Source organism: Symphodus melops (genome assembly GCF_947650265.1).
Source record: "Symphodus melops genome assembly, chromosome: 17".
Lineage (NCBI taxonomy): Eukaryota > Metazoa > Chordata > Actinopteri > Labriformes > Labridae > Symphodus > Symphodus melops.
The window spans coordinates 20,675,504-20,699,342 of NC_136707.1; the positions used below are offsets into that span (position 1 = coordinate 20,675,504).

General features: G+C 42.6%; 3 protein-coding genes across 7 annotated transcripts in view; 2 read left to right on the forward strand and 1 right to left on the reverse strand.

Annotated features, from left to right (window-relative positions):
* Positions 1-11,588, reverse strand: part of prkcab (protein kinase C, alpha, b) — an 88,764-nt gene extending 77,176 nt beyond the window's left edge. For both annotated transcript variants that reach the window (XM_079365700.1, XM_079365699.1), the window contains exons 1-2: positions 11,294-11,588; positions 11,047-11,078 (exon numbers count right to left, since the gene is read on the reverse strand). In XM_079365700.1, the coding sequence (XP_079221826.1) occupies positions 11,047-11,078; positions 11,294-11,460 (199 nt within the window). In that variant the 5' untranslated portion in view covers positions 11,461-11,588. The remainder of the gene's footprint in view (positions 1-11,046; positions 11,079-11,293) is intronic.
* LOC306837858 (uncharacterized protein) lies at positions 9,043-10,783 on the forward strand. Its single transcript, XM_079365701.1, has 5 exons — positions 9,043-9,174; positions 9,259-9,317; positions 9,702-10,538; positions 10,648-10,678; positions 10,748-10,783. Exons 1-5 carry the CDS (start codon positions 9,152-9,154, stop codon positions 10,764-10,766), a joined length of 969 nt encoding a protein of 322 aa, XP_079221827.1. The 5' UTR covers positions 9,043-9,151; the 3' UTR covers positions 10,767-10,783.
* Positions 11,589-12,680: 1,092 nt separating the features above from the next.
* cep112 (centrosomal protein 112) overlaps positions 12,681-23,839 on the forward strand; it is a 104,331-nt gene continuing 93,172 nt past the window's right edge. For 2 of the 4 annotated variants that reach the window (XM_079365695.1, XM_079365698.1), the window contains exons 1-6: positions 12,681-12,789; positions 13,169-13,274; positions 13,739-13,929; positions 14,097-14,263; positions 19,441-19,525; positions 21,519-21,596. In XM_079365695.1, the coding sequence (XP_079221821.1) occupies positions 13,175-13,274; positions 13,739-13,929; positions 14,097-14,263; positions 19,441-19,525; positions 21,519-21,596 (621 nt within the window). In that variant the 5' untranslated portion in view covers positions 12,681-12,789; positions 13,169-13,174. Of the gene's footprint in view, positions 12,790-12,853; positions 12,970-13,168; positions 13,275-13,738; positions 13,930-14,096; positions 14,264-19,440; positions 19,526-21,518; positions 21,597-23,839 lie in introns of those variants that run through there. The other 2 variants (XM_079365696.1, XM_079365697.1) reach the window with 2 other exon arrangements.

A 23,839-nucleotide genomic window follows, 5' to 3' on the forward strand; every position in this document is an offset into this window, starting at 1 on the left:
TAAACAGATTTGACTAACCTGTAGTGAAAAGGTGAGCGTGTTTCTGACACATTACAAGGGAGAAACAAATGACAACCAGTCACCCATCCGAGTTGGTTTTTTTTTATCTGTCTGTCCTTGAGCTGTCATGCAGCACACCTGAGGACACTCTCCCCTCACACACATAACACACGTGCTATAAGACACAGATCAAGAGAACTTGAAATCCTCGAGGGTACACGTGAACTCACCTTATGTGGGTCAAGAGTGATATCTCCGAATTAAACTACTCCCAAAATAGCTTTGGGTGTAATCACCGCAGAAGTCATTAAGCACAGCTGGAGTGCTGACACGAATTCTGTATGATAGAGGTGAGGAGCACTCCTGCTCTGATTCCTCCCCCTCTCCAGGGAGCCTTTCCATCCAGAAGAGACACCAAACCCACACTTACTTCACTGATTACACCGAGCTTGGGTTTAAGAAGGAAGGGCGAAGTAACACTGAATGAATATTGCAAGAAATGGTTTGGAAAGAAGGGGTCGTCTTCTCCAGTCTTGTGCAGTCATTGTCGTGATGAACTGCGTCATGATTCAGCAGCCTTCGTATGTGTTTGCAGCCTCACACCCAAAGGCCTGCACTGACTGTGATTAGACATTGCTCTGGTCCACATGGCACATACACTTTGTCTCCATTTTCAAGATTAAAAAAAAAACTGCCAAGCGACATCACTAAGAGATTCCATCGTTCACTCTGCTTGTTTACATGCGGGCAGTAGAGCGAGGAGAGGACTACAGTCAGTCTGCCCCAGCTAGCAGCATGTGGCTGCGTCAGCAGAACATTTACCAAGTCAATTCAGTTAACCAACTTGTGATTCTGTGTAACTAGTGAGGGTTGTGCTGGGCTTGTCATGACAGGAAATCAGTCCCTTGGTTCATACACAAGGGAAACTTTACGAGTCAACAGAGTGTGCATGAGCTCAACAGTCCAAGGCAAATACAAATTGTTTTGCAAATACATAAACTAATCCATCCAAAAAAAAAAGAAAAAAAGAATGGCACACAAATATATGACACTACCCTGGAGAGAGAAAGTCCGTTTTTTTGTAACAGACGCGACAGTGGAAAGTTGTCAGCATGTTTGTGTAGCCTGCCATTTATTGCATTTTGTCTGAAATCTCTTCCATCTCTCCTCGTGGTGCCATTTTTAGAAAACAACAAAGATGAAATCAGTGCTGTGACTGTTACTGTCACTCTGTATTTCTGAGTGCAACACATACGATTCTTGCAGGATGGAGCCCTTCACAGTCGTGCCTTCATGGGTCACAGATTCTCCGTCTGAGGCCTCTCAAACTGCTCTTTTGCCTTTGTTTGTTAAACCACAGATGATACGAGAACAGTGTGTGTCATCTTATTACAATGCATTGTGTCTCAGCAAAAACACACAGGCAAGCTCCCTGACAATTAACTACCCACTCTCAGCTGAGCAATGCCGCCGAGCCTCCCAAAAGACCCCTTTTTAATGTCACCAGATGACATTGTGTTATGCAAGCAAAACAGTGTGACATGATCTGCTGAGACAGTCTGGTAAAGTCACAAATATTGCACTTGTGGTGGTCAGTGCTGCACTGAGAGAAGGGGGCAGAGTTGCTGATAAATCGGGTTTGTAAATGTCTCTTCCACGTTCTCACCAAATCTTGCGGGTGTGGGATTTCTTTATTTCATTCACATGTCCCTAATAAAATCACAAATGTTTCTGATTCAAGACACAATTCATTTCTTAAACATGGAGGCTGAGGAGGAGATGCCAAGCGCTCATGTTGAATCATCATTTAAGGATTATTAGGATTTGTTGGTTTTTTGTGAGGAATGCTCGCCAGGGGTAGTTGGCAGATATTTGGCACACTACAGGCAGAATAAGGGCCAGGCACTGTTACCATGGTAACCTTGGCACACCCTGCTGGCATATCTGTAGGAGTTTACAGTAGCTATTAAAGATGAGGGAAAAGACTTAATGCTGCTAAAGAAAAAGATTGTTTGAAGCTTTAAGGAACTTGTTTTTGCACAAACATGCATTTAAATATCTGCAGATAATGTTGTGAAGGCAAACATGTTCTGCATGCATTTAAGAAGGTATGCACTAATTTAAGAGACAACATTAACTTCAACTTAAGTCTTCTTCTGCAACTCTTACTTTTTTACTTTGCTTCACATTTGGGTTGACTTGGACTTAAGGCAGCACAATAAAATACATACAAAGATCGCCAAGATTAATATAATTGACCAAAGGGATTCAACAAAGCAGCAACTTAGAAAATATCATCTAAACAGAAAGAGACAAGCAAGCTTCTGAAAATGACGTCAGAGATAACATGGGGAGAGTCGAGCATGTTATTAGTTATCTCCAAACAGGCCATTTGGAGATTTTCACTTCATGACATCACAAAGGGCAGTAGCCCCTCCCCCAGGTGGGTGACACTCCCACAGTTAGACGTTTGTTCTGCCCACTGAGTCTGCCTTCTCACTGTAAACAATAGTGTGGTGCACGAAAGCGCAAGCCACCCAAGCCCTCTCAGATAGGGGGCGTGGTCAGACACAGCTCATTTACATTTAAAGCTACAGACACAGAAACAGCCTGTTTTGAGCAGGGCTGAAATAGAGGACTTTATAGACCTGATAAAATACAGGATCAGAGTCAGAGCTCCTTATCGTATCGGAAGTCTTGTCAAACGTTCCCTCCTACATCTGCTGCTCCAGATTAAAAGTGTTTCACTGGCAAAAAAAAAAGAGAGGGATCTGTTTGTATTGTGCTGTAACAGGAAACACAATGTGCTTGGCAAAGCAATCTGTCCATCAAATTACAACAAAAAAAACAGAACATGAAGCTAGTTGTTAACAGGACACCATTGAATCCAAGAAGACTGAAACTCTCCTTTCTTTTGTATTTCCTATCAACATCATCCCTGCCTTCCTACCAGTCTTCTCTCCTCCCCTCGTCCCCTCTTTCCTGTGTGAATTTGAAATGAGAGCTCTTTTGTAAAGCACTAAACTTTGACAATCCTTTCATCTTCGGCCTATATGTCAGTCTGGTGTTGACCTATATTTTCCAACTGGAATACAGAGCAGAAAAGTTTTTAGATAGTAAAGGTCCTACAATTCAATTTGACAAGCTGCTACTGCACAAACAGTGTTGGGTGGTTTCTTTATGTTTTGTAACCACACAAAGGAGCGCTGATTTTGTCTTAGTGTACATGTTGAGAATGATTCCGCTCCATTTCTAAAATGTCTCAATAACAAACGTGCCATTGCTAATCCCTCCATCCAAATTAAATTAGTTGAATATAGAGCACTCGCTGCAGGGGGCCGTGCTGCTGAAGAAGACCGAGAGGCTTTGGATGCCATCTGACAACATGAAACACTCATCAAAACTGTGCAGACGAGCTGTCGACATGATGATGAAATGTAAAAGGCCCACTTTGCTGCCTCAGTAGAGTTGAGTAAGGAATGGAGAGAACGTGAAGGGAAAATGAGAAGAGAAGGGAAAACTCTTAGCCATAAAATGAGGACATTTTGAATATGGAGCAGAGACAATCAGGGGCAAATTACACATGATTATCCTGGACAGCTAAGCTTCCACTCTGTGAAATGAACGCAGTTCAGCTGGGAGATGGTTTAAAAATCATGGAAGAAAGTTTCACTGACTTCTACACTTCTAAGAAGGCAGTTTTAATGAAACTCCAGCAGATTGATCTTAACTTTGAAGACATATCTAAAGCAAAATACTGAAGTAAAACTGGAAAGCTGTCACTCAGATAAAAAAAAGGTTTTTAAAATCTTTTTGTTGTTTTTGAAATCATAAGTTTGAGGGGGAGTAAAGCCTGATGGATACTTTAGTATCTACAGCAAATACGCCGCAGGTTTACTTGGCACTGTGCCGACCCAGAAGCCTCCCTATGTAGCCTAACATGCACTTCCTCAATAAATAAAACGACACACGAAAACAATACAGACTTAAAGCCCTGTGATTGGTCCACTGGGTAGCATCCTATTTCCATCATTTCCAGTATTTCCAGTATCACCGCTTTATTAAAAAACATAGAACTCTATCTATCAGCTCTAAATCCATCATGTGTTCAGTTTCAGTCATAATGGTGTGCTGTACACACCACTGCACAAGCATGTACAGGACAGCGGCGTAGATTCAAAGTGACATTTTATGTCTGACATTTTATCACTAATGCAATATGAGCATTTGCAATAAAAACACGTCTTATTATTTCATGTAAATGAGCAATGCTTCTCCACTCAGCATGAGTACATGTTTAAATAGGGATGTAAAGATGAACCATAAAATCGTGATGAATGGATTCAAAAAGCACAGCCAACATGATGCAGCATTAAATCGACAGCAAAATGAGAAGCTCCTCCCCTTTCGATGCAGGCAGATGAAGCTAAAGTGACCAGCCTGTCATCAGATACATTAGGGATTGCTCAGTGGTGAAAATGGCTGTTTGGTTTGTTTGTAATCAGAGACACGTTGCTAACAGTTATTGTGTAAAACAATAAGAATGGCAGACAGGAACATTTAAATGTAGCTTTAATGTACTCTTTAGTATTTGTTTATACATCACACTCTTTATTGCAATATTTAACAATGTTATTGAACATTGCATACTATTCTCATATCTGCCAAGCTTAATTAGATTAAAGCTTACAAAAAACAATCCTGTCTATTTATTAAACAGTATTAATGAAGAGGTACCATGATCTATGCTTTTGGAGTAACTGACTTTCAGTAAACTCATAGAATCTTCTACAAATGTGGCGACAGAATAGTCAAAAACATCAGAGAGAAAAAGTCCTCCACATCCAGCAGGAGGAACAAACAGAAACAGAGCAGCGAGGCTTACATCTGCTTTGTTAGATAAGCAAAGAGAGATTTAATGAATTGTATGTAATGAAACACATCCACGGCATCTTGACACACAGAGCAGCGTGTAGCAGGAGGACCCTCCAGATCTGAACGCCGTCACTTGAGAGGAGCGGCGCCGCATCTCAGCCGGCTTGTTGTTGTGTAAGATGTTTATTGTTTTGGGCCTCCTCATCAGGAGTCGCTCAGCGCTCGCTCTCGTTTCCAACTCCCCCACACTTCTGCTCCTTGATTGGTTAATGAGATCCACAGCCCCATTCCGAGCAGAGATTGGCTCTACACCTACGCTCGCCATTCGGGCTCAGTGGCGCTCTCGTCGGGGGCATGTGTCAGCCCTGGTCATGCTAACTGACACATACATGATGTCGCCCACAGGGGTCAACAAATGTCCCCTAGTGTGCTGGAGCAGCCCACACACAACGCCCTCGTCTGTGCACATGATAAAGATCTCATCATTAGCGCTTGATGAGAAGTCAATAGGCCCTGGGTTGAAATGAGAGGAGGCAAACTGGATGTTGTTTGGTATGCAAATGTATTTAAAACACAACATGCTGGGCGGGTGACAGTTATGGAAATGTCACCATGGAAGCAGAGAGCGGACATCGGAGCCCGAACAACATGGAGATGATGCAAAAGCAATGGGGGGAAACAAACAGCAAGATGTGACCAACTGAATTGTTTTCATGCATGGGAAGTCATGAATAATTTCAAAGGAAGTGAGAGGAGATCGTTTCATACGGACTGTCAGTGACATTTAAGTACTTTGTAAACGCCCTCACTTCCCACATTACTTCTTTGCTTTCTTTTTGTAAGGACTGTATGTGGTTCTTTCAAATCCTTCTCTTCCAAAGTCAAAACATCAAAACAATTCTGATCCTAACTTTATACTTTATTTGGTATGGAAAAAAAAGATCAAGTGTGATTTAGTACAACTTGTAGGTGCATTTTGATATCAGTCATCACTTAGACATAATAGCTACCATGTTTTCTTTCATCTGCTCGGAGTACTTACACTGTTTGCTTTATCTTTGCCAAATCTCTGCAGCAAGAAGCCAGAATGTGTAAACGGCCTCTTTAACTTCATCGCCGCTCTCTGCCTCTCACTTCCACCCATGTAATTGCAAAATCCTTCTGTGTTTATTTCGTCTTGTACGTACAGATTCCCCTTTGCGTTCTTCTTTTGCCTTCCTACACACTACATTTTGACGCCTTCTTCTTTTTTTTCCAACTCTCTCTCCCTCCATCCATGGTCTTTCTCGTGTGAAGATGTAGCGCTCTCATCCAAGCGATGACTTCTCAACTCTCCAGATGGCACAGTCATCTCCACAGACGCTCCGTTTCGAAGGCGAGTGGGGATCGGGGAGGACGCGGGTTGAGCAGAGCTCTAACTACGCTGTCTGCGATGACATGACCTGATGTTTGGAGGAGACTTTCAGAGAGAAACTGTACAACTCAGACTTTAAGAAGGGAAGACTTAAATTCAAAGCAGTTTTTCGTATCGGCCTGTTTTAATAGAACTCAAGCTATGTTCATGTCTCAGACTTTCTCGAGAAAACCCTCAAAAGTGAAGTAAAATACAACTTCAGATTTAGTCACAAGAAACTGCAAGTGTGGAATCTCTATCCATCTGTTTGCTGTGCATAAATTTAACAAAACTTTTCATTTGTGCTTCATTTGTTTTCAGTGATGATGAGTTGACTTAAACTTATAAACTCTTAAACTCATTTGGATATATTCTAAGATTTGAGTTGGCGTCTGAAGTAAGGTGGTGGTTCCTTAATAAACCATTTGATCAGTTTTTATTTTTCCATTTGTCGATAAACCCAGAAGCCTTTTTAATATGTTGACAATCAGACAGGGTTTCCGTAAACACAGAAGGCATGACAGAAACCCCCCCCCCCCAACATTGACAAGGTGCTAAACATATTCTACACTTCACCACGATCTCCAGAGCACTGCGATCAACAGGCTGTTTTAACAAATGTCCATATAATACAGGACCACTAGTTCTATATAGAAGTTTACAATAAATGCTATATGAGGGATACACAACTCTACAGAACTAACACAATTGTTCAAATCCAATGTGAAAATATTCATCTAAAAATCACAAATGATTGATACACAGCCTTTATCTCACTGGAACATTTTAAGCCCTTGTTTTTTGATTCAATTCATCTACAAACATGGCAGCCTACGACAAGAGCGTGAGGATGAAAACATATAAGGTGAAAAGACAAAGAGGAAGAAAACGGAGGTGTAATGACATCCAAGTTGAGTAACACTATAGGGAGTATAGGATATAAGCCAGCATGTCCATATGACAGGATGTCTCACTCTGACAGAATCTCCACACTGGACCATGTCATGGCCAACCAAAGAAAATGGCAACGTACTGCACAGTAATGTAAGGACACAGGGTTGTTTCTATTGACATGGGCAACAGATTGTGTTATTGTGAGTGTACAATGATGCTGGGTTAGTCAAGAAAACAACAGGAAAGGCTCTGTTATTGGGTGATTCATTCTGTTAACATGCAACCTTCATATTTAACCGAGGAGAACCCGGCACCACCTTTTTTTTTACCTTAAACAATAAAAAGGTACAGCAGTCACCAGCCTCGGAGCAGCAGGGGGCTCTGTCTTCCACCCACACAGAGATCTGTTAGCAATAAAGTTGTTTCCACAGCCTTGACTCTCTACGCTCTGCTGCTCGCTGTTGTGAGGCGAAGGTGGGTGATCACAGGCGAAGGGGGGGGGGGGGGGGGGGGGGAAGCTGCTGGATTTTTAATGCACAGCAGGGAGCTTTGGACGGCTCTTTGTCTGCCTACGCCTCAGAAACCATACACTAACATCAACCATGCAGAGAAAAGGGATAAACATGAATGATCACGAGTCATGCTTTTTGCACTTTTCTCGAGATGCTTAAAAGCCAAATGTTCCACCTCATACATGCAGGATTTTCACCTCAAGCAACAAGTAAATCATAATGACTGTCAATGTCACACAAGCCAAAAGTTTCGACATTTATATTCCTGATTTGAAAATACATATGTTACAGATTCAGATTTCAGGAGCTTTATGCGTGAGTAACCAGCTAAGTTTGCTTCACAGAAAGAAATGAAATCCTTGATTGAATGTCTCTAACTTATAAATATTTGAGCAGAAATCTCTCTGTGCTGACAGTCTTGCAGTCCCTTGAATATCCAGTGTGTTTACAATACTGTCAATGCTGTTCTTACAAAAGCCATTAAGCATCCATCCCATGAAGTAAAGAGAGAGATGTGTGTACATCAAGTCCTCTGGGGGTTAAACCTATGTGGTTCTCAAAAAAGCAACGTGCACTTACAAGGAGAGGCACTGTGAGCGCATGGAAGAACATGCTTCAGACAGTCCATTACTTCTGTACTATGCATTCATTGTCAAACTGCACTCATCAACAGTGACGCAAATGGATGGCCTGACATGAAACAAAGGGATATGAATTTTAATCGTTCTTCATATTGTAAACATGAGCACCACATATCCTGTTTTATTCCAATCTCTTAGGATCAAACCTCCCTCACAGAAACCGACACTGATGACCAAGCCTGCAGACCAACCACACGTTAAGCTTAGCGGCAGTAATCTTGTCACTGGCATTACATTTTACTTCCGCAAATTTAATCTTCCCCTATCCGGTAGTTCCTCTTTTGTGTTAGATCGTGTTATTTGTTTCCATTTCCAATCGTCTTACCGGCAATCTAACCTCACTTTGACCTCAGTAATCCCCGCTATAACTCTTCCTGTTTTCATCTTTGTCTCCCTCACCCCTCACCCTTTCCCTTGCCTTGCTCCCCTGTAAGCTGCCACAGTATCGGATGTCTGAAGGGAAATGTTAAACTATTGCAACTTCAAGGTGTTTATTTCAAGGTGCACAATGTCGAAAATTTCATTCAAAATATACTCCAAAATGTTGCATCAAATGACATAGCTGTAAATCACAAACATATGGGCAGAGATGTCATTTACATTGAAACAGTGGGTGGTGTTGTCCAGCTGCCACACCTGTTAGCTATCAGGCTTCTAATTGCCAAGTGTGCAGCTGTTGCTAATGGTGTTCGTTAAGAGCTGGGGTTCTGATATAAAAGAGATACGTCGAGCTGCATAACAAGGTAAGAGGTTACTCTCCAGTCTTTTGGGACCCAGTGAGCAGCTTGTCACAAACCAAAGCTTCTGAGAAGAGTGCAGCTTCTCAGCAAACAGTCATGGCTCTTGGACTCCTTCTGCAGTAGGTTTTACTCATCTAATGATTTCCTGAACACTTAATTAGTTTGAATTAACTTTAATCACATTTGTTTTCCTTCTTTTGCAGGGTTTCCTGCATCTGTTCAATTCTATTTGATGGCTTTGCTGCAGCCCCAGTTATGAAAGGTAATCACTTATTTTAATTAAAACTGTGTAATCACTTTAATTGTTACTTTTGAATTTAAGTAGTCTCTATATTATGATCTGATTTTTATTGCTATATTCAGTGTAGTCAGGCAATGTGTTCTCAGTTTGCATGCTAACATTTAACTTGTAGGATGGACGCCTGTGTCATGTCCATACTTTTCTAGCATTTGGCTTTAGTGAAATGGCTGTCGAACTAGCTACATTAAAAATACTTTTTGCTGATCAAGTAGTGGGGAATTTGCATTTATTTGGTGTAGTAGATTGCAAAACCGTGAAATTTTTTTTTTTTTTGGGGGGGGTGGCATCTCTTTTTCCAATGCACAATTTAGTTCAGAAGTATCTCATCTTTCTTTAACTCCACAGCGTCTGGATACAAACGCCTGTCTGACGTGCAAAACCTTGCCGACGTCACAGATGACGAGGCGCTATTTGCTTCAAACTTTCATGAGGGTGTCTGGAAGCCTTCAAATGAAGTGCCAGCTAACACTGCAGGCACTCGCCACAACAAACCTCAAGCTCCAAAAAGGCTAGCGCCTGTCCGTTACCAGCCGCTTGCACAAAATGCTCCGGTGCTGGAGAGGCATGTTGGTGTGTCAACAGCCTGGGGTTTGGACCCAGACAGACGACCCTTAAGCCACCTGCCAAGCACACCAGTTAAACCACAGTTGGGTCCTGTCCAACCACAATTCCTGGCCTACCAGGCGTCTGCACCACAGTTCCCAAACTCTGGTACTTGGCAGTTTCCCCCCGTTGGAAGTAGTTCTGGTGCGGCTGGTCATGGTCCCCATTGGGTCTTTCAATATCCCTCTTGGAATACTGGCTATTCACCTATTAACCAAGGGGGTCCTAGTCTGGCCAACTTTCCTCCTTACCAGGCTCTCTATCCTGCTGGAACAGGAGGCCAAACTAGTGGTGCGAACTTTAACTTTGGTGTCGCAAACGACAAGCCAAGAGCTGCCCAGCTCACTTTCCGTCCCCAAAAAATGGCCCTCAAAATCCAGCCACCGAGATTCCCGCGCCCTCCTCCTCCACCCCCACCTGGTTCAAGCTATATCGTCCAGTCCAGAAATGGCTACCAGCGTGCCCATTACCACCTTTCCCACTCGCAGTATGTGCCCGAATTCCCTGCACCGATGCCTGTAATGGTGACGGCTGTCACAGATCCTGCACCCAGTGACCCAGTAAAGACTCCTCTCAAAGGTACATCAGATGTCAAATGATCGCTCATTTGAACAAATGTTTCTCACCGACATGATTGAGATTTAGTTTTTTCTTCTCTCCCCCCCCCCCCCCCCCCCCCCCCCCCAAGAGCCAAGTGGTAACCAACATGGTCGAAAGGGGTAAGTGTCTGACGTATTACCTTTTTTAAAGGTTTTTTTTTGCAAATTCTAACTTCTGCTTTCTTGCAGGATTATGAACCCATGGTGAAAAAAGTTGATTGTGGGTTGCAAGATAACCTATCGTTGGAAAAATAAATCGTTAACTCTTTGTTGGCTTTCATGTGTGATTTACAATTTGTCAAAAGAACTAGTTTGATTTAAGTCTAGCCACATCAAATACCTTATAACCGGCCAGAGTGTTTCTACTTTCGGGGGGGGGGGGGGGGGGGGGGGATCCTTGTATTGCTATCCCCCGACTCAAACTGACCAGTGACAACAGCCTTTTGTGCTTCGCCTTAAATGAACTAGAACACATGCAGGAGGTTTACCTTGGCATTGGAATCCTTGCTTCCCAAATCCCCTGCAAAAAAGAAAAGTGGTCAGTACAAAACTAGTTGTCAATACAAAAACTTGACTCTTGTAACTTCTCTAATTTGACACTCTGATGCAGAGAGACTATGCATTACTTTAAACTTGCTAAATCAAAAGCTCCTTCAGCATGTCACGTTGTTCTACCATAAGCCTACTGAAAACCTGCACGCATAACCTAGACCGGTGTGCATAAAGAATACTTACCATATGAAGTCTGTACAATGGCTGCAGAAGGTCGGCTGCTTGAAAAACCTCGCAGTGAATTTGTGGTTTTTCACCTCATGCACGTTTTTCTGTCGCAAAGCACCTTTGCGGGCAAATCGATTCCCGACCCCAGCGGAGTCACTATAATGCAAAAGGTGGTCAGCCATAATGGGGAGAAAAACAAAACGAAAAAAAATCAGTCACAACTTCCGTTTGTCCGATATGTGAGAGGCTCTGGTCTCTTCACAACTCTTGACAAGTGGTGCTGGGGCAGCTCCTGACACGGCGCACGCCTCCCCTCTGACTGAACTACAGCTGAGCGCGTCTTTTTCATTCAACGTGACGTCATGAGGTCTGCCTTCACGAGCTGTGGGAAATGTTTCCTTCAGTTTTACCTCTTGGTTACAAAAAAAAACACGATAGAAATGTAGGCTATCAGAATGGCTCATGTGACTCATGAATGAAACCTCCACTGATTCAGTCAACATGTTTTACATGTTTATACATGTGCATACATTTTGACCTCACCTGTTTTTGTAACGATGAATGAACGGACACCCAAAATGCATCCCGGCTCTGCGCCGTCCATACTACAAACTGAAGGTTTACTGCGCCATCGTGTGGACTTTAAACAGACACTTCAAGTTTAGACGGTGATGATGACAATGATGCGGACACCAGTGGAGTCCGCATCATTGTTCCAGGGCAATACAGTTGGAATATAACATAAGTTGAGAGAAAAGCCAGATATCAGTTACTAAATCAGATTTAAAAAATAAAGAATCGTTTTTCTCTAATTTTTCTGAACCATACACGAGTGGGTGACTGATGACAGTTTGGCTGTCGGTCACCTAAAGCAGTGATTCTCGAGGTGGAGTCCCAGAACTCCCAGGGGTCCGAAAACCGGGTGGGGGGTTCGCGGATTAGCCTAATTTACAAATAATTGTGAACATGTGCTATATCATTGAAAAAACATAACTACAAACTGGACTCTTGTTCCAATTTAATCAGCTATTATGTCCAATATGCTCGCCCACTTTAATTGTGTGCCGATAGATCGACTCTGATATGATCATGATATATATACGCCAACATTTTCTCAAAGTTTATAAGTTTATCGGATATCCAGTTCCAACACTGTTGTAACTGATCACAGGCACTATTCCATTTACGTTATGTTTATGATTGTTATTTATATTGCTTGTATTGGACTAATTTAGTGACACAAACTTCTTTTGAAACAATTTAAATTCTAAAGAATTACTTTTACTTTTAAATTCTAAAGAAATTCTAAAGAATTTAAAAGTGAAACTATTCGTTGTGCTGGTGGCAATAAATAAACTTTACTATCAAAATGAAACAGAAAAGATGACCTACGTGTGCTCCGTAACTATGGCAACAGGACCAGTAGCGTCTTCACGGAAAGCGGATATGGCGTAGAATAAACAAGGACGTTGAAGTTTCGAACCGTTTGAGCGGCGGAATCAGTGCGTAGGGTAAGCCTCTGTTTAGTCTTATTTTTCTACTTTTTATTCACATCTAGCGTGTTGTTGGTTTATTCTGGGATGTTATCGAGGAACAGAAACGCTCCTCTCGTGTTTTACTCGTCTGCTGGAGTTTGGTTGCTAACGTGTGTTGTGCTAGCTGCTGACTCGGTGTAGCATCTTGGTTCGCTAGTAAGTTTTCACATGTTATTATGCTTAATTTAAGTGACACCATTTTCATAGAGCCTGTCTATATGATTTTTTTTAATTTCTTTTATTAGTTACGGGCGGCCACTTAGTGTTGTAAGCACTCTTTAGCTAGTAAACACTGACAAGGACTGGGAGACAACGTCAATAAAATCCGTATTTTCTTCTCTGTTCATTTCTGCAGGAGACCATGAGCAAACACGGTGATTCATGGGATAGGCTGGACACTGATTTTGACCAGTGTCTTCTTGACATGAAGCCTTATGTCCTGAAACACCCCAACAAGTCAGGTGAGACTTCATTCTTGAACGATCATAAATGATAAAATAGGTGTTATTAAGGACCTATCAAAGGATTAATTGATGGTAAAAAATGTAAAGTAAGTAAATTGTCACAAACTGCTTTTTCATGTTTGATAAGTCAGGGGTAGGGGTCACATAAGTTCTGGGAACTTCACCCTACTCCTTTTGAGAGCATTTTCTCCCTGTTTCTTTTATTACCTGTGAGTAAATCTGTTCTGTTATTTTGTCTGCTGCTCCAATGAACTAATAAACTAAACCAAACTAATTCTTACTGTAGTAAGTGATACACATACCCCGAGCTCGGCGAGCTGTCGGCAAACTCTGTTTTGTCTTCTCCATACTATACAAATGTATTAAACAACCCCCATGAATTAACAGTCAGGATCATACATTGACATGTATAACGAGTCCTAACATCATTTTTAATCCCTTTTATCTCCCTCTGCCATCAGAGCGCCAGCTGTGTGCCGTATGGATCAAGAAGCTGTGTGACCCGGCATCTTGTGGTTCAGGTCGGATAGGTCGTAAGAACCGCAACAAGTATGCCCGTTTGTTACTCAACATGCTCAAAAGAGGAGTTCTGGAGTTACCCTTCACCAGCAAACCAGAACCTGGAAGCCTGAAGACGCTTCCGACTTACATGGTGAGGCGTTGTTTTTTTTTTTGTTGCAGTCAAGCAGTGCCACAACTCACACTTTTAATAACCTTTTACAATACTGTAGTTGCATCTATTTAAATGTCATTGTATCACATACTGACAGAACCATTGAACACAATCTATATGTCCTAACTTTGAATTTTTATTTGAAGTTTATCTACTATGACGAGCCACTGACGGGTCGGGCTGTGGAACAAAGCAATGCAGGTATTCCTGAGTGGGTGACAGGAGAGCTGGGTGGCTGTTCTGATGACAGTTTGTTAGCTGTCGGTCACCTAAAGGACAGATCCTGGTCCACACCTGTTGCAGCGCATCACAGGTACTATTCACTGAACATTATGTTTGGCAGTTCACACATATTAAAGGAGCAATTAGTAACTCTGACACCTCGTGTTTAAAATGTGTACTCCAGTCCAAATTCAAAACGTCGCAGACGTTGATGTGGGTTGCTTTGCAGTAGACACTGAAACTTCAGCTCTGCATCGATCTGGAAACCTTTCTGCGTTCTTACCTTTTTTCATTTTTCAAAAGCATCTCCAATTTTCATCCTAGTTTTACCACGTTTCTGATCATGGAGCTTAGTAGAAAGATGCTGAAGCTTTTTAAGATGGGTATAATCACTTCTATCTGATTGCTTGTTGATGGCTCATGATATACAGTAGTAAGTTCATATAGTGATTTCATTCAGTAGATATCTTACATATTTGACTTTGCATATTTAACAAGGTGTGAGGTTTGCTTTCTGAACCAAAACATTAACATGGATCATATGCATATATGTCAGACAACCCCACAGATTTGGACTCAGAGTTCAGTCGATAATAAAAGTTGCATTAAGATGTTTTTGCACCATTCTGTTTTGAAATCACATTTCAAAGACAAAAGTCATATGTGGGCATTTTAGCAGTGAGGAAGAGCCCCCTCCCATGTTAGAGCTGGTGACTGAACTTCTCTCATGAAAAGTTTGACACTGAAGATGCTGGGACATCACACATGTATTTAATCACTCTGTTTTGTTTCACCTGAAAACATTGAACCTGACTGAGGAACTGGATACACACTGAATCCCGACTGATCGCCCATCATATTTGCTCAGCTGCTCTATCTTAAAAAGCTAAAGACATTGCAGAGCACTTGCATCAGTCTGCATGAGCTGTCCATTCCGACTTTTCAAAAAGATGCACTTAAAAGCATGACAAGAGGAGGAACCTCCTGCGTTCTCTTTCCAACTTTTACTCTCCTCTTCACACACTCCCTTGCTCTTGAACCTGAGCTCTGACTTGCACAGAGAGAAGAAGGAAAGCGGAGAGTTAGGACTGGTGACTCATTAGCTTGTTGTCTGATCCTTAAATTGTTGTATTCAAACATGATGCTTAAAACATAAATATACTGTATGTACTTCATGAACAGCTCAGGTGCAGGTGTATCCACATTCATGCAAGTCTGTCAACATGCCTCACTGAATCATCAGAGCTGGCTCTGAGCTATTTCCTCTGACTCCGGGCAGTGCTGGGCTCAACAAAGCAATGTGAGCAACGTCTTAGGGTTTTTTATTGCAATTAAGAAGGATTGGCAAATCAGAGCCCTGTGGCTTGTTATGCTCATTAGCATAATAGAAAGAGAGCACTGTGATTATAGTAAAGATAGCTCAATATACACCAGGGCTCTGTGTAAGGGAGAGTACAGGCCCTCTGCTGCCATACATAATTTATATTTTACTGTTTTTTTTTTTTTTAAATAAAAAATGGTCATTAGGTCTTTAAATATTCTTCATCATGTAATCTAAGGTTTCAAGCTCTTCTCCCACCAGCAGAGCATGTGTTCATGTTGTGTTAAAGTTAGTTGAGTTAAATATTAGCTTACTTGAACATCTACTGTTTGGAAGAGTGGAGTCAAAGGGCTGCTGTGTGTTTTCTTCAGTTTACACTCAGCTGTACGTTTGAATCAGTTCACATAATTCTGCACACACTGCTGCTTCCTTACAATATGACGTCATGACTCGCAGCGAGGGGCCTATTATTGATCTGTTTACATTCATGAAACTTTTATTCAAAAAGGGACCGTGTACAATATCAAACGTATATGTTGCCATTTGATGCTCTGCACCAGAGTTAGCTTCGAGTGAGCTTACATCTACAGTCCCTCGGCAGGTCACAATTTAAACATTGCATAGTATGAACTATACTGTATGCTGTATCTGTTCAGTAAATACATTAACTGACAATACAAGTGAATTCAAAAGGGCAGGGCTGCCTGGAGAAAGGCACAGCTCTCCCTCCCCTGTAGAGTAAGTGGATGGAGGGGTTTTTATGGGGAGCAGACTGCTGAGTACCATAGTGTCTGATTGGGATAAGACCATGAAAGACGCTCAGATCACAGGCTAAAGTCCTGATGGAGAAAATTAGCTTGGCCAAGAGCCCTTTTATGTGTCTGTCTCATTTAGATAAGATTAAATGGAAGGAACTGGTCTGACTCCCTCCGTGTGATGTGGGCGACGTTTGATCTCCGTCTCACTCTCCATTAGTCAGGTGATGGGCAGGGCTTCTTTTAGCTTGTGAAAATGTCCAATTCAAGTTTCAACACATTCAAGTGAAGTCCAGAGGGCTTTTTCGTTAATCGTTCTCTTTTTTTACATATTGAGATGTAACTCTTTTTTTACACTGTAGTGTCTTTGTGCTTGTGTGTTGTTCAGCAAATACATACATTTACCTCATTATTCCAAAATGCCCCAAGCAAATTCTAAAATGTATGTGCTATAGTGTTGCTATTTCTACTTTAGCCACAAGATGGAGCCACTGCTTTGTCTACGGCGCAAAGGAATGCTGTGGGAAAGTATTTAGTGAGTCTCAAGAGATCAGCGTTGGTGATGAGCATCCATGTCTACTCAATCTTCTTGCGTGTCCCCTTTTATTCAGAGGAGTAATAATAATAATAGAGACAGAAGGGAGAAATCAGTCGGTGTGGGTTGTGTTTGTTACCTGCTGGTGTCAGGTTCACCGCTGAAGTTAAGTCAAGGCTTTGTTTCTGTCACTCCATCAGACTCTTCCATTATTATTGTGGCTTCAGATTTTTGTCCACCTTCAGTGTGCGTTTCATCTTCGGATGGAAACTTTGAACTCTCCCTTTTCTCCTCCTCCATCATTTTTTTCCTTCTTAGGGGCTAACAGTAATAATGTCCTCGCTGTGGCAGTCATTGGCCATGTTGCTGCTGTAAACGACTCACGTCTCTGACTCTCAGGCCAGAGTGTTTCCTCTGATCTTACCTCCAGGTGCTGTTGGGTTATGATGGTGGGTGTGCAGGAGCAGAAAGATGTTTGTGTCCCAAGGTCAGACTGCTTTCCTGAGGGTGCCCGAGGCTGAGACTCAGGCCCTCTGCCTCTGCACCTGGAGGTCAGGCTGGGGTATAGATGTCAGGCTGCTTTAATCAGCCAGGCTGCAGCTTCTGAGGCACTACATGGTGTTCTCATTTTCTTCTGTGTGTGTGTGTGTGTGTGTGTGTGTGTGTGTGTGTGTGTGTGTGTGTGTGTGTGTGTGTGTGTGTTTGTGCGTCTGCCTGTGTGTGTAGCGCTGGCCTGACTTGCCACTGCTTTGATCTCTGGGCCTCAGACTCCAGACACATCTGATTCAATTATCCTCATCCACCTGTTGACTTAGAGGCCCGAGATTGCAAAGCTTGGCCCCCTTATCCAAGTTTCATGGCTGCATGTGTTTGTGCATGTGCTTACAGGTGTGTGCATGCATAGACAACGCAGTATTTGAAAGTGAAGGTTTGATTGGATTAGAAGTCTGCAGCTATGATGTGAATATCATGATCATAACCATCTAAAAGAGTAGTACAAACTTAAATTGCTTTTGAAGAGCTTGGGTCCAGGTTTTGATGTTTTTCATCATTTTTCAGACGCAACATTCACAATAATTTATCTTTTTTTTTCTCTCTCTTCCATGTGAGCTCTTTTAATAGCTGTCGTTTTCCCAACAAAAGTAACCACTCAAAAACAATCCTAGCTACCATCACATGTAAAGTAAAGCAGCTAGAAGAAGAGCAGAAGAGTGGGTTCTAGAGCAAGCTCTCTTTTCTTGTCCAAAACCACATCAGATAAACACACATGATCATAATCCCGATGATTTTGATATTAAGATCACGATTATTGAACATGATTACATCAGCGATTTGACAACTTTTGCATCACATGCATTAATCGCACTCTGGTAGGAGCTTCATGAGAATCCGTGCTCTCTCCAGTCGTGTGCCTTTAGATGCTCTTAGATGACTGAGGATGTTAAATGAGGTGGAGGCAGACACATCTGGCTGTCGATGTTCTCTCTGATGTGTTTGTGGATGATCTTGACAAACATTTGCTGTTTGAAATTTTTTATTTGTGTTTTTACATTTCTAATGATGTGTTTTTTATGTTTGTCTGGCTGCTCGTTGTTTGTGTGAAACTGAGAACAGGACACTTTGAAAAGGACATTTTTAAAATCTCAACGAGTTTCTTTCCTGGTTAAATAAAAGAAACAAAACACTTTGACAAACGAGCAATGCATGAAAATACAACAGTAAAAACCTATAAATATATACTACTGAGGAGTAAATTTACTCTTGTGGACGAAATCTACAAACGACTGTATAAACACTTGAAACTTGATGAATTGCCCAGCCCTGATGTGATGTTTACTTCACAAAAAGTATTCAAACTAAATGACTGATATGTCCATGTTCCTCAGGAGAGATGACTTCAGGACACGCATGACAAAGACGAGTCTGTTCTGTTTTCATCAGGCTTTCCTTAAACCACACAGCAACAGAGATCGCTGCCTGTGACCAATGAGATTCCACATTCTCAATGCCGGGAGATTGCATTTAAAAAATTACATTGGAGTGAAAGAGCGCCCCCAAGGCGGAGTGGAGAGTGTGAAACAGTGCCCTAAAGAACACAAGTTGACGTCTCTATTAGATGACAGCAGTTGAGTTCCCTCTCCATTGTCTTCCAACATATTCCAGTCTTCTCTGACACCTTCATTCAATTAGCATTAGAGAGCCATTAGCGCCTCGTGTGCCTGCGCTTAATGAGATGGTGAGCTCAGTTACGCCTTTTGTGAGAGCGTCTTGAGAAAGAGAGGTGTGTTTGTGTAAGCGTGCCAATGAATATAAGCAGTTCACAGTTAAGCGCTTCGTTCAGACCATGATGGACATGATGAGAGACAGTGATTGAGATGTGTGATTATAAAAGGATTGTACAAGCCGTAGACGTCTGCTGTTCATGGACACGGACTGATGCTACGCAGAGACGTTTATTGTTAAGATGAGATGAAATGCCGACCACAAAGAGTGCAACTAATGCCAGATGTTGATCTGTGCAAATAGGGAGGCATGCAGCCTATGCAAGCACATTTATATGCAAAGAGAGACATGAGCGCAGACTCCAGAGACATGTACACACACACGTTCTGTTAGTTAACCTCTCACACATCACTCTCTGTTTCCCTCTCTTCCAGGAAAAGGCTGCATGATGAAAAGAAACCATCTCAACCCATGTCCTCCAGTCCACTCAAACAATCCCCAAGACATGATGCCAGGACGGTTAGTTCACCACGCTTCAGAAAACGACAGCCGCACCTCTGGACTTCCCGTGCACACTTGACTTTAGATACAGCGCACATGACTTTTCCCATTTCTACATCGCTGCGAGGTAGTGGGTGATGACACATTGGAGTTTGAACAGCCAAACGTCTGGTGCCAATACAAATAGTAACCGATGTGGTGCTTTCTTCTTTAATGTGGAACAATCTGGAAATTCCTGAACAAAGTTCCCCGTGAAGTCAGAGGAAATTCCCTGAACTTATTAGCTGCTGTTTAAAGCAACAAAAATGGAGCTAATAATTGTGATCACAGCATGTTGAACAATAATATGTCTTCAGCTGCCAGCGTTTAAAGGGCACAGAGCATGAAGTGACCTTTATGAGAGTTATAATGAACCCATGATTTATAGTGGTGCTGATTTAACTTCAAGTTTATTTAGAGGCTTCTGAAGTGATGCTGTGGATGTGAATATTGTTATTTAAGTAGTACAGATAACAGCCTTCAAGACGATTACTTAGTAAATGCTAAACAGACTGGAGCTTGTAAAGCTCTTTTCTAGTTTTGTGACTACTCAAAGTACTTTAACAACGTAGGTCACTGCTGTGGAAAGAGACCATCAGAAATATCTCACCCCGAGCATCATGTCCGACGTGTCCTTGGGCAAGACACTTAACCCCTGAACTGCTCCCCCTGCTGCGTCAGGGTGTATCTCTGTACCTTTTTATTGCCCCACGGGGATAAATAAAGTTTAAAAAAAATAAAATAAAAATACGCCCCCAAGAAGCAGCGGGAGCAACTTGGGGTTAAGTGTCTTCAGAGACGACAACTCTACCCGCTGATCCACAGCCGCTCTTTATGCTGACAAACAAATCATATTCTTCAGTAATTATTCATTTGGAATGTAAACTTTAAAGAAACACTGCACATTTAAATCTGTCGTGTTAAATAAACCAAACCGTTGAAACGTTATCTTAGATGTGTGTTCACATAAGATTTCTCATTTTTGGAATTTGATGAACAGAAATGTTTTAATGAAGAGCTCTCATCACATTATATGGAATCCGCTCTGTGTCCATGCTAAAAGCCATTTACACAACTGGGAGTACATCTGCGGCCTAATCCATTTCAAGCTCATTGTGCTTATTAGTGTTCAACAAAATACTCTGAATCCTGGTGGGATACAGACTCTGCTTTGAGAGGCCAATGGCCCACATACTCAGCATTCCTGGATATAGAAATGAAACGTTGACTCTGTTTGAGGGTGTGACTCTGGAGACCTTAATGCCTTTTTAATCACAATGGGCATTCAATCCTGAGCGATTTCTCCGAGTCGGTTCAGTTCCACTGAGGTGCACCCAAAGTCCACAGCAGATCCTAATCAAATTCAACAACATCTCTCCTTTCTCTATCTCTCTCAACTTTATTAGATATTTCCCTTATTCCAACCTGGCTGCCCAACCTCGACTTCAGTAAACTGATCTTGTATCAACAGAACCACTGGAAGCGTTGGAATTATACCGCGTAAAACAAATCCGGAGGCCCGTTGTAACAAAGGTTCGGGAAAACAAAGATGACAGGCAGCGTAGCTCCATATGCCCCTCGTGTGGAATTTACAGCGTGACGGAAATGATGTGGAACTGCCAAACATCTGGAGCGCTGTATGTGAGAGGGCGGAGAGAGCGGGGAGCAGAGGGTGGAGAGATGGAGATAACGAGGGAGTCGAATGCTGTTAGTATGGGAGGAGAACACATGTGGGTGTACTGTATGTCTGTGAGCTTTTAAACAACACTGCTGCTGTTGTTGCCAAGAGAGAAATTATATTGTGTCAAAATGAAAACCTTCATCATTGTCAGCTGTTTGCCTCCTTGGGCCAAAATGCCAATCAAAGGAATCATTTGAATTCCCCTCTCTAATTTATAACACCTTCACCCCTTCATTTCCATTTTGTGTCTGTTACTAAGGAGCTCTTTGCCTCCCCTTTTCGCCTCCTCAGGTGGATGGGGGGCTGAAGACAGATATGTCTCTGGATGACAGTGACCTGGAGGCTCGTCTCAACAGCTGGAACCTTGGGGTGAGTCCAGGGGCATGCCTTGAGCGCCTTACAGACATGCAGCTGTCAACATGCTGCAGCTCATCTGCAGTTAATGCCTGCACTCATAAGTAAATCACTAGTGCAGTGATAGCGACTTGGCCGCACCGCTATATAAAGGAGAATAAAATCCCGTTCTACGTGTCCTCATGAAACCACTTCCTCTTGGTAGATCACTGCCATTGTAGGACGAGAGGTTAGGATGAGGAGCCAAAGAAGGGTTGTGTAAACTTAGCATGTGCACAACTCTCTTATCTCTTGTGTGTAGAGTGCACCAGGCCAGAGCTTGATAAGCGCTCTGCCCTCATGTCTTTTCTTCCCTTAGTTATCCCTTATGTCGCCTCACCTGCATGACCCAGAGTCTCTTTCTCTTCTTCTCTGTTTGCCTGTTGCCTCCGTCCTCCGTTCTCCCAGTCACATCCCATCCTTTTCTGTCAGTTGCTTCTTCTTTTTCTTGAACTGTCCTTCTCTTCATCTTTTGACTCTTCCTCTGTCTGTCTGTCCATTTATGTCTTTCCCTCTCTCTCCGTCTTCCACTCCCTCTCTCTCTCTCTTTGGATGCAGGGTTAATCTGAGGTATCTATCAGCAGACGTGAAGCCGTGCACCGCTCCGCTCTGCACTCCTCTGTGTTGAGACGCTGATAAGAGGCATTGCTTGGCAACGCTCTCCCCGAGCCTGCAGCTTTCAAGTCAACAGATGTTTCTTCACAAACAAACACACGCAAGAACCCTGTTCAAGTTTACTGAAGTTTTATAGATGCGCTGCTTCAAAGCGCTTTGCTCCGACAAATCTAATTTCTATATCTGGAGCATCTTTTGCTTTGCCTTAGAAGTTCTGCAGAAGTCCATATCAGTTTGTACATTTCACCTCTAATGTAATAAACGTTAGTCGGCATGGTGGACGGCAGATTGCTTCAAACTCGGATAAGAGTTCCTCAAAGAGACGCAAAACCTGAGTCAGCTGGACCACCAACTGTTTCATCTTCCTTAAGTCTGTGTCTTGTGTGTAGGAGCAACTTGAGTTTTATCACAGGGAATTGAGTATTACAGTTTAACACTGAAACAATGCAGGTTTGCTCATATTGCATAAAGGTTTGTCCCTTTCCCCTAAAAAAAACAAAAAACAACAGAAAACATTTGAGTAGTAGCCCCTGCACGTTGGCCTTCCACGGTCTGTGGTCGGGTGACTGCTGATTGGCTTGCTCAACACTTACCCAAAACTAGGAAACCATCAATCACTGTGTGTTTGTTTGGCTGGAGAGCCAGGCCTTGTGATGTGGAGTGTTGTTCCTCTTCTGTGTTTGTCTATCCATCCTTGTCAAGTTCTAAAGAAACAGAATGCCTTGCCAAATGTTGAGGCTGGACAAACATGCACACGCAGGAGCTTGTGTGTGGGCATGCAGCATGAAGTCAGCACCAAGTCCCAGTTTAGTACCACACTATGCCAGGATTTCACCGCAGCATTTAGTCTGAATGTCTTCCTTGCCCTGTGGGCCGCGATCACTCAGTTTGTACGACTGGCTGTCTGTGGGTAAAAAAGAAAAATCAGTCTTGGGCACAGGTTAAGAAGGATGTTGATTGGTTCATCTCTTGGTGAACTTGGATCTTTTTTTAAAGCTTGTACCAACTTTTTAAGAGGAAATTCCTCACACATCATAGCACATGGCTCTATTGATGCTGCTTGGCACAATCAGTCTAATGTATGGAAGCTAGATGTCTCCTTTAGTTTAAAGTCTGTCATCCAACAAAACCCCTGACCGGCTTTTTAACTGCATCATACAGACTCAGCGGGAGGCAGAGCTACTTTCATCTATCTCACCTGTCACTGGCTCACCCTGAAGCAACAGATGTGACTTTATCCTCGTACAGTAGCTGTAACTATTTTAGTCCCAAGCTGTGAGCTCCTCTCAGATCCTGTTCTCTCATCCCTCACTCATTCTGCTTTAGCATTTTGTGCCACCTCGCAACATAAAATACTAAATTTATACCCCCGTATGAGTCCTACCCTACCCTCCTCCCTGTCCTCTTCTTCCTCCTACTCCGACTCTTCCTCCTTGTTCTCCTCCTCCATCCTCATGTTAAAGAGATTAGCAACAGAACTGTTTACTGTGCGTCAGCGCTGTCATCTCCAAAGCCAGCTCTGCTGCTTTGAAAGGCCGTGATCTTGCAACTAGTTGGCAGCCCCTACAGACAGCCCCAGTGCATGAGAGAGAGACAGAAAAGGC

Bases quoted from the DNA above. Each gene is read 5' to 3' on its own strand.
- LOC306837858 (XM_079365701.1), top strand. From the start codon at position 9,152: ATGGCTCTTGGACTCCTTCTGCA. The intron at 9,175-9,258 runs GTAGGTTTTACT...CTTCTTTTGCAG, and splicing joins GCTCTTGGACTCCTTCTGCA to GGTTTCCTGCATCTGTTCAA. The intron at 9,318-9,701 runs GTAATCACTTAT...TTAACTCCACAG, and splicing joins TGCAGCCCCAGTTATGAAAG to CGTCTGGATACAAACGCCTG.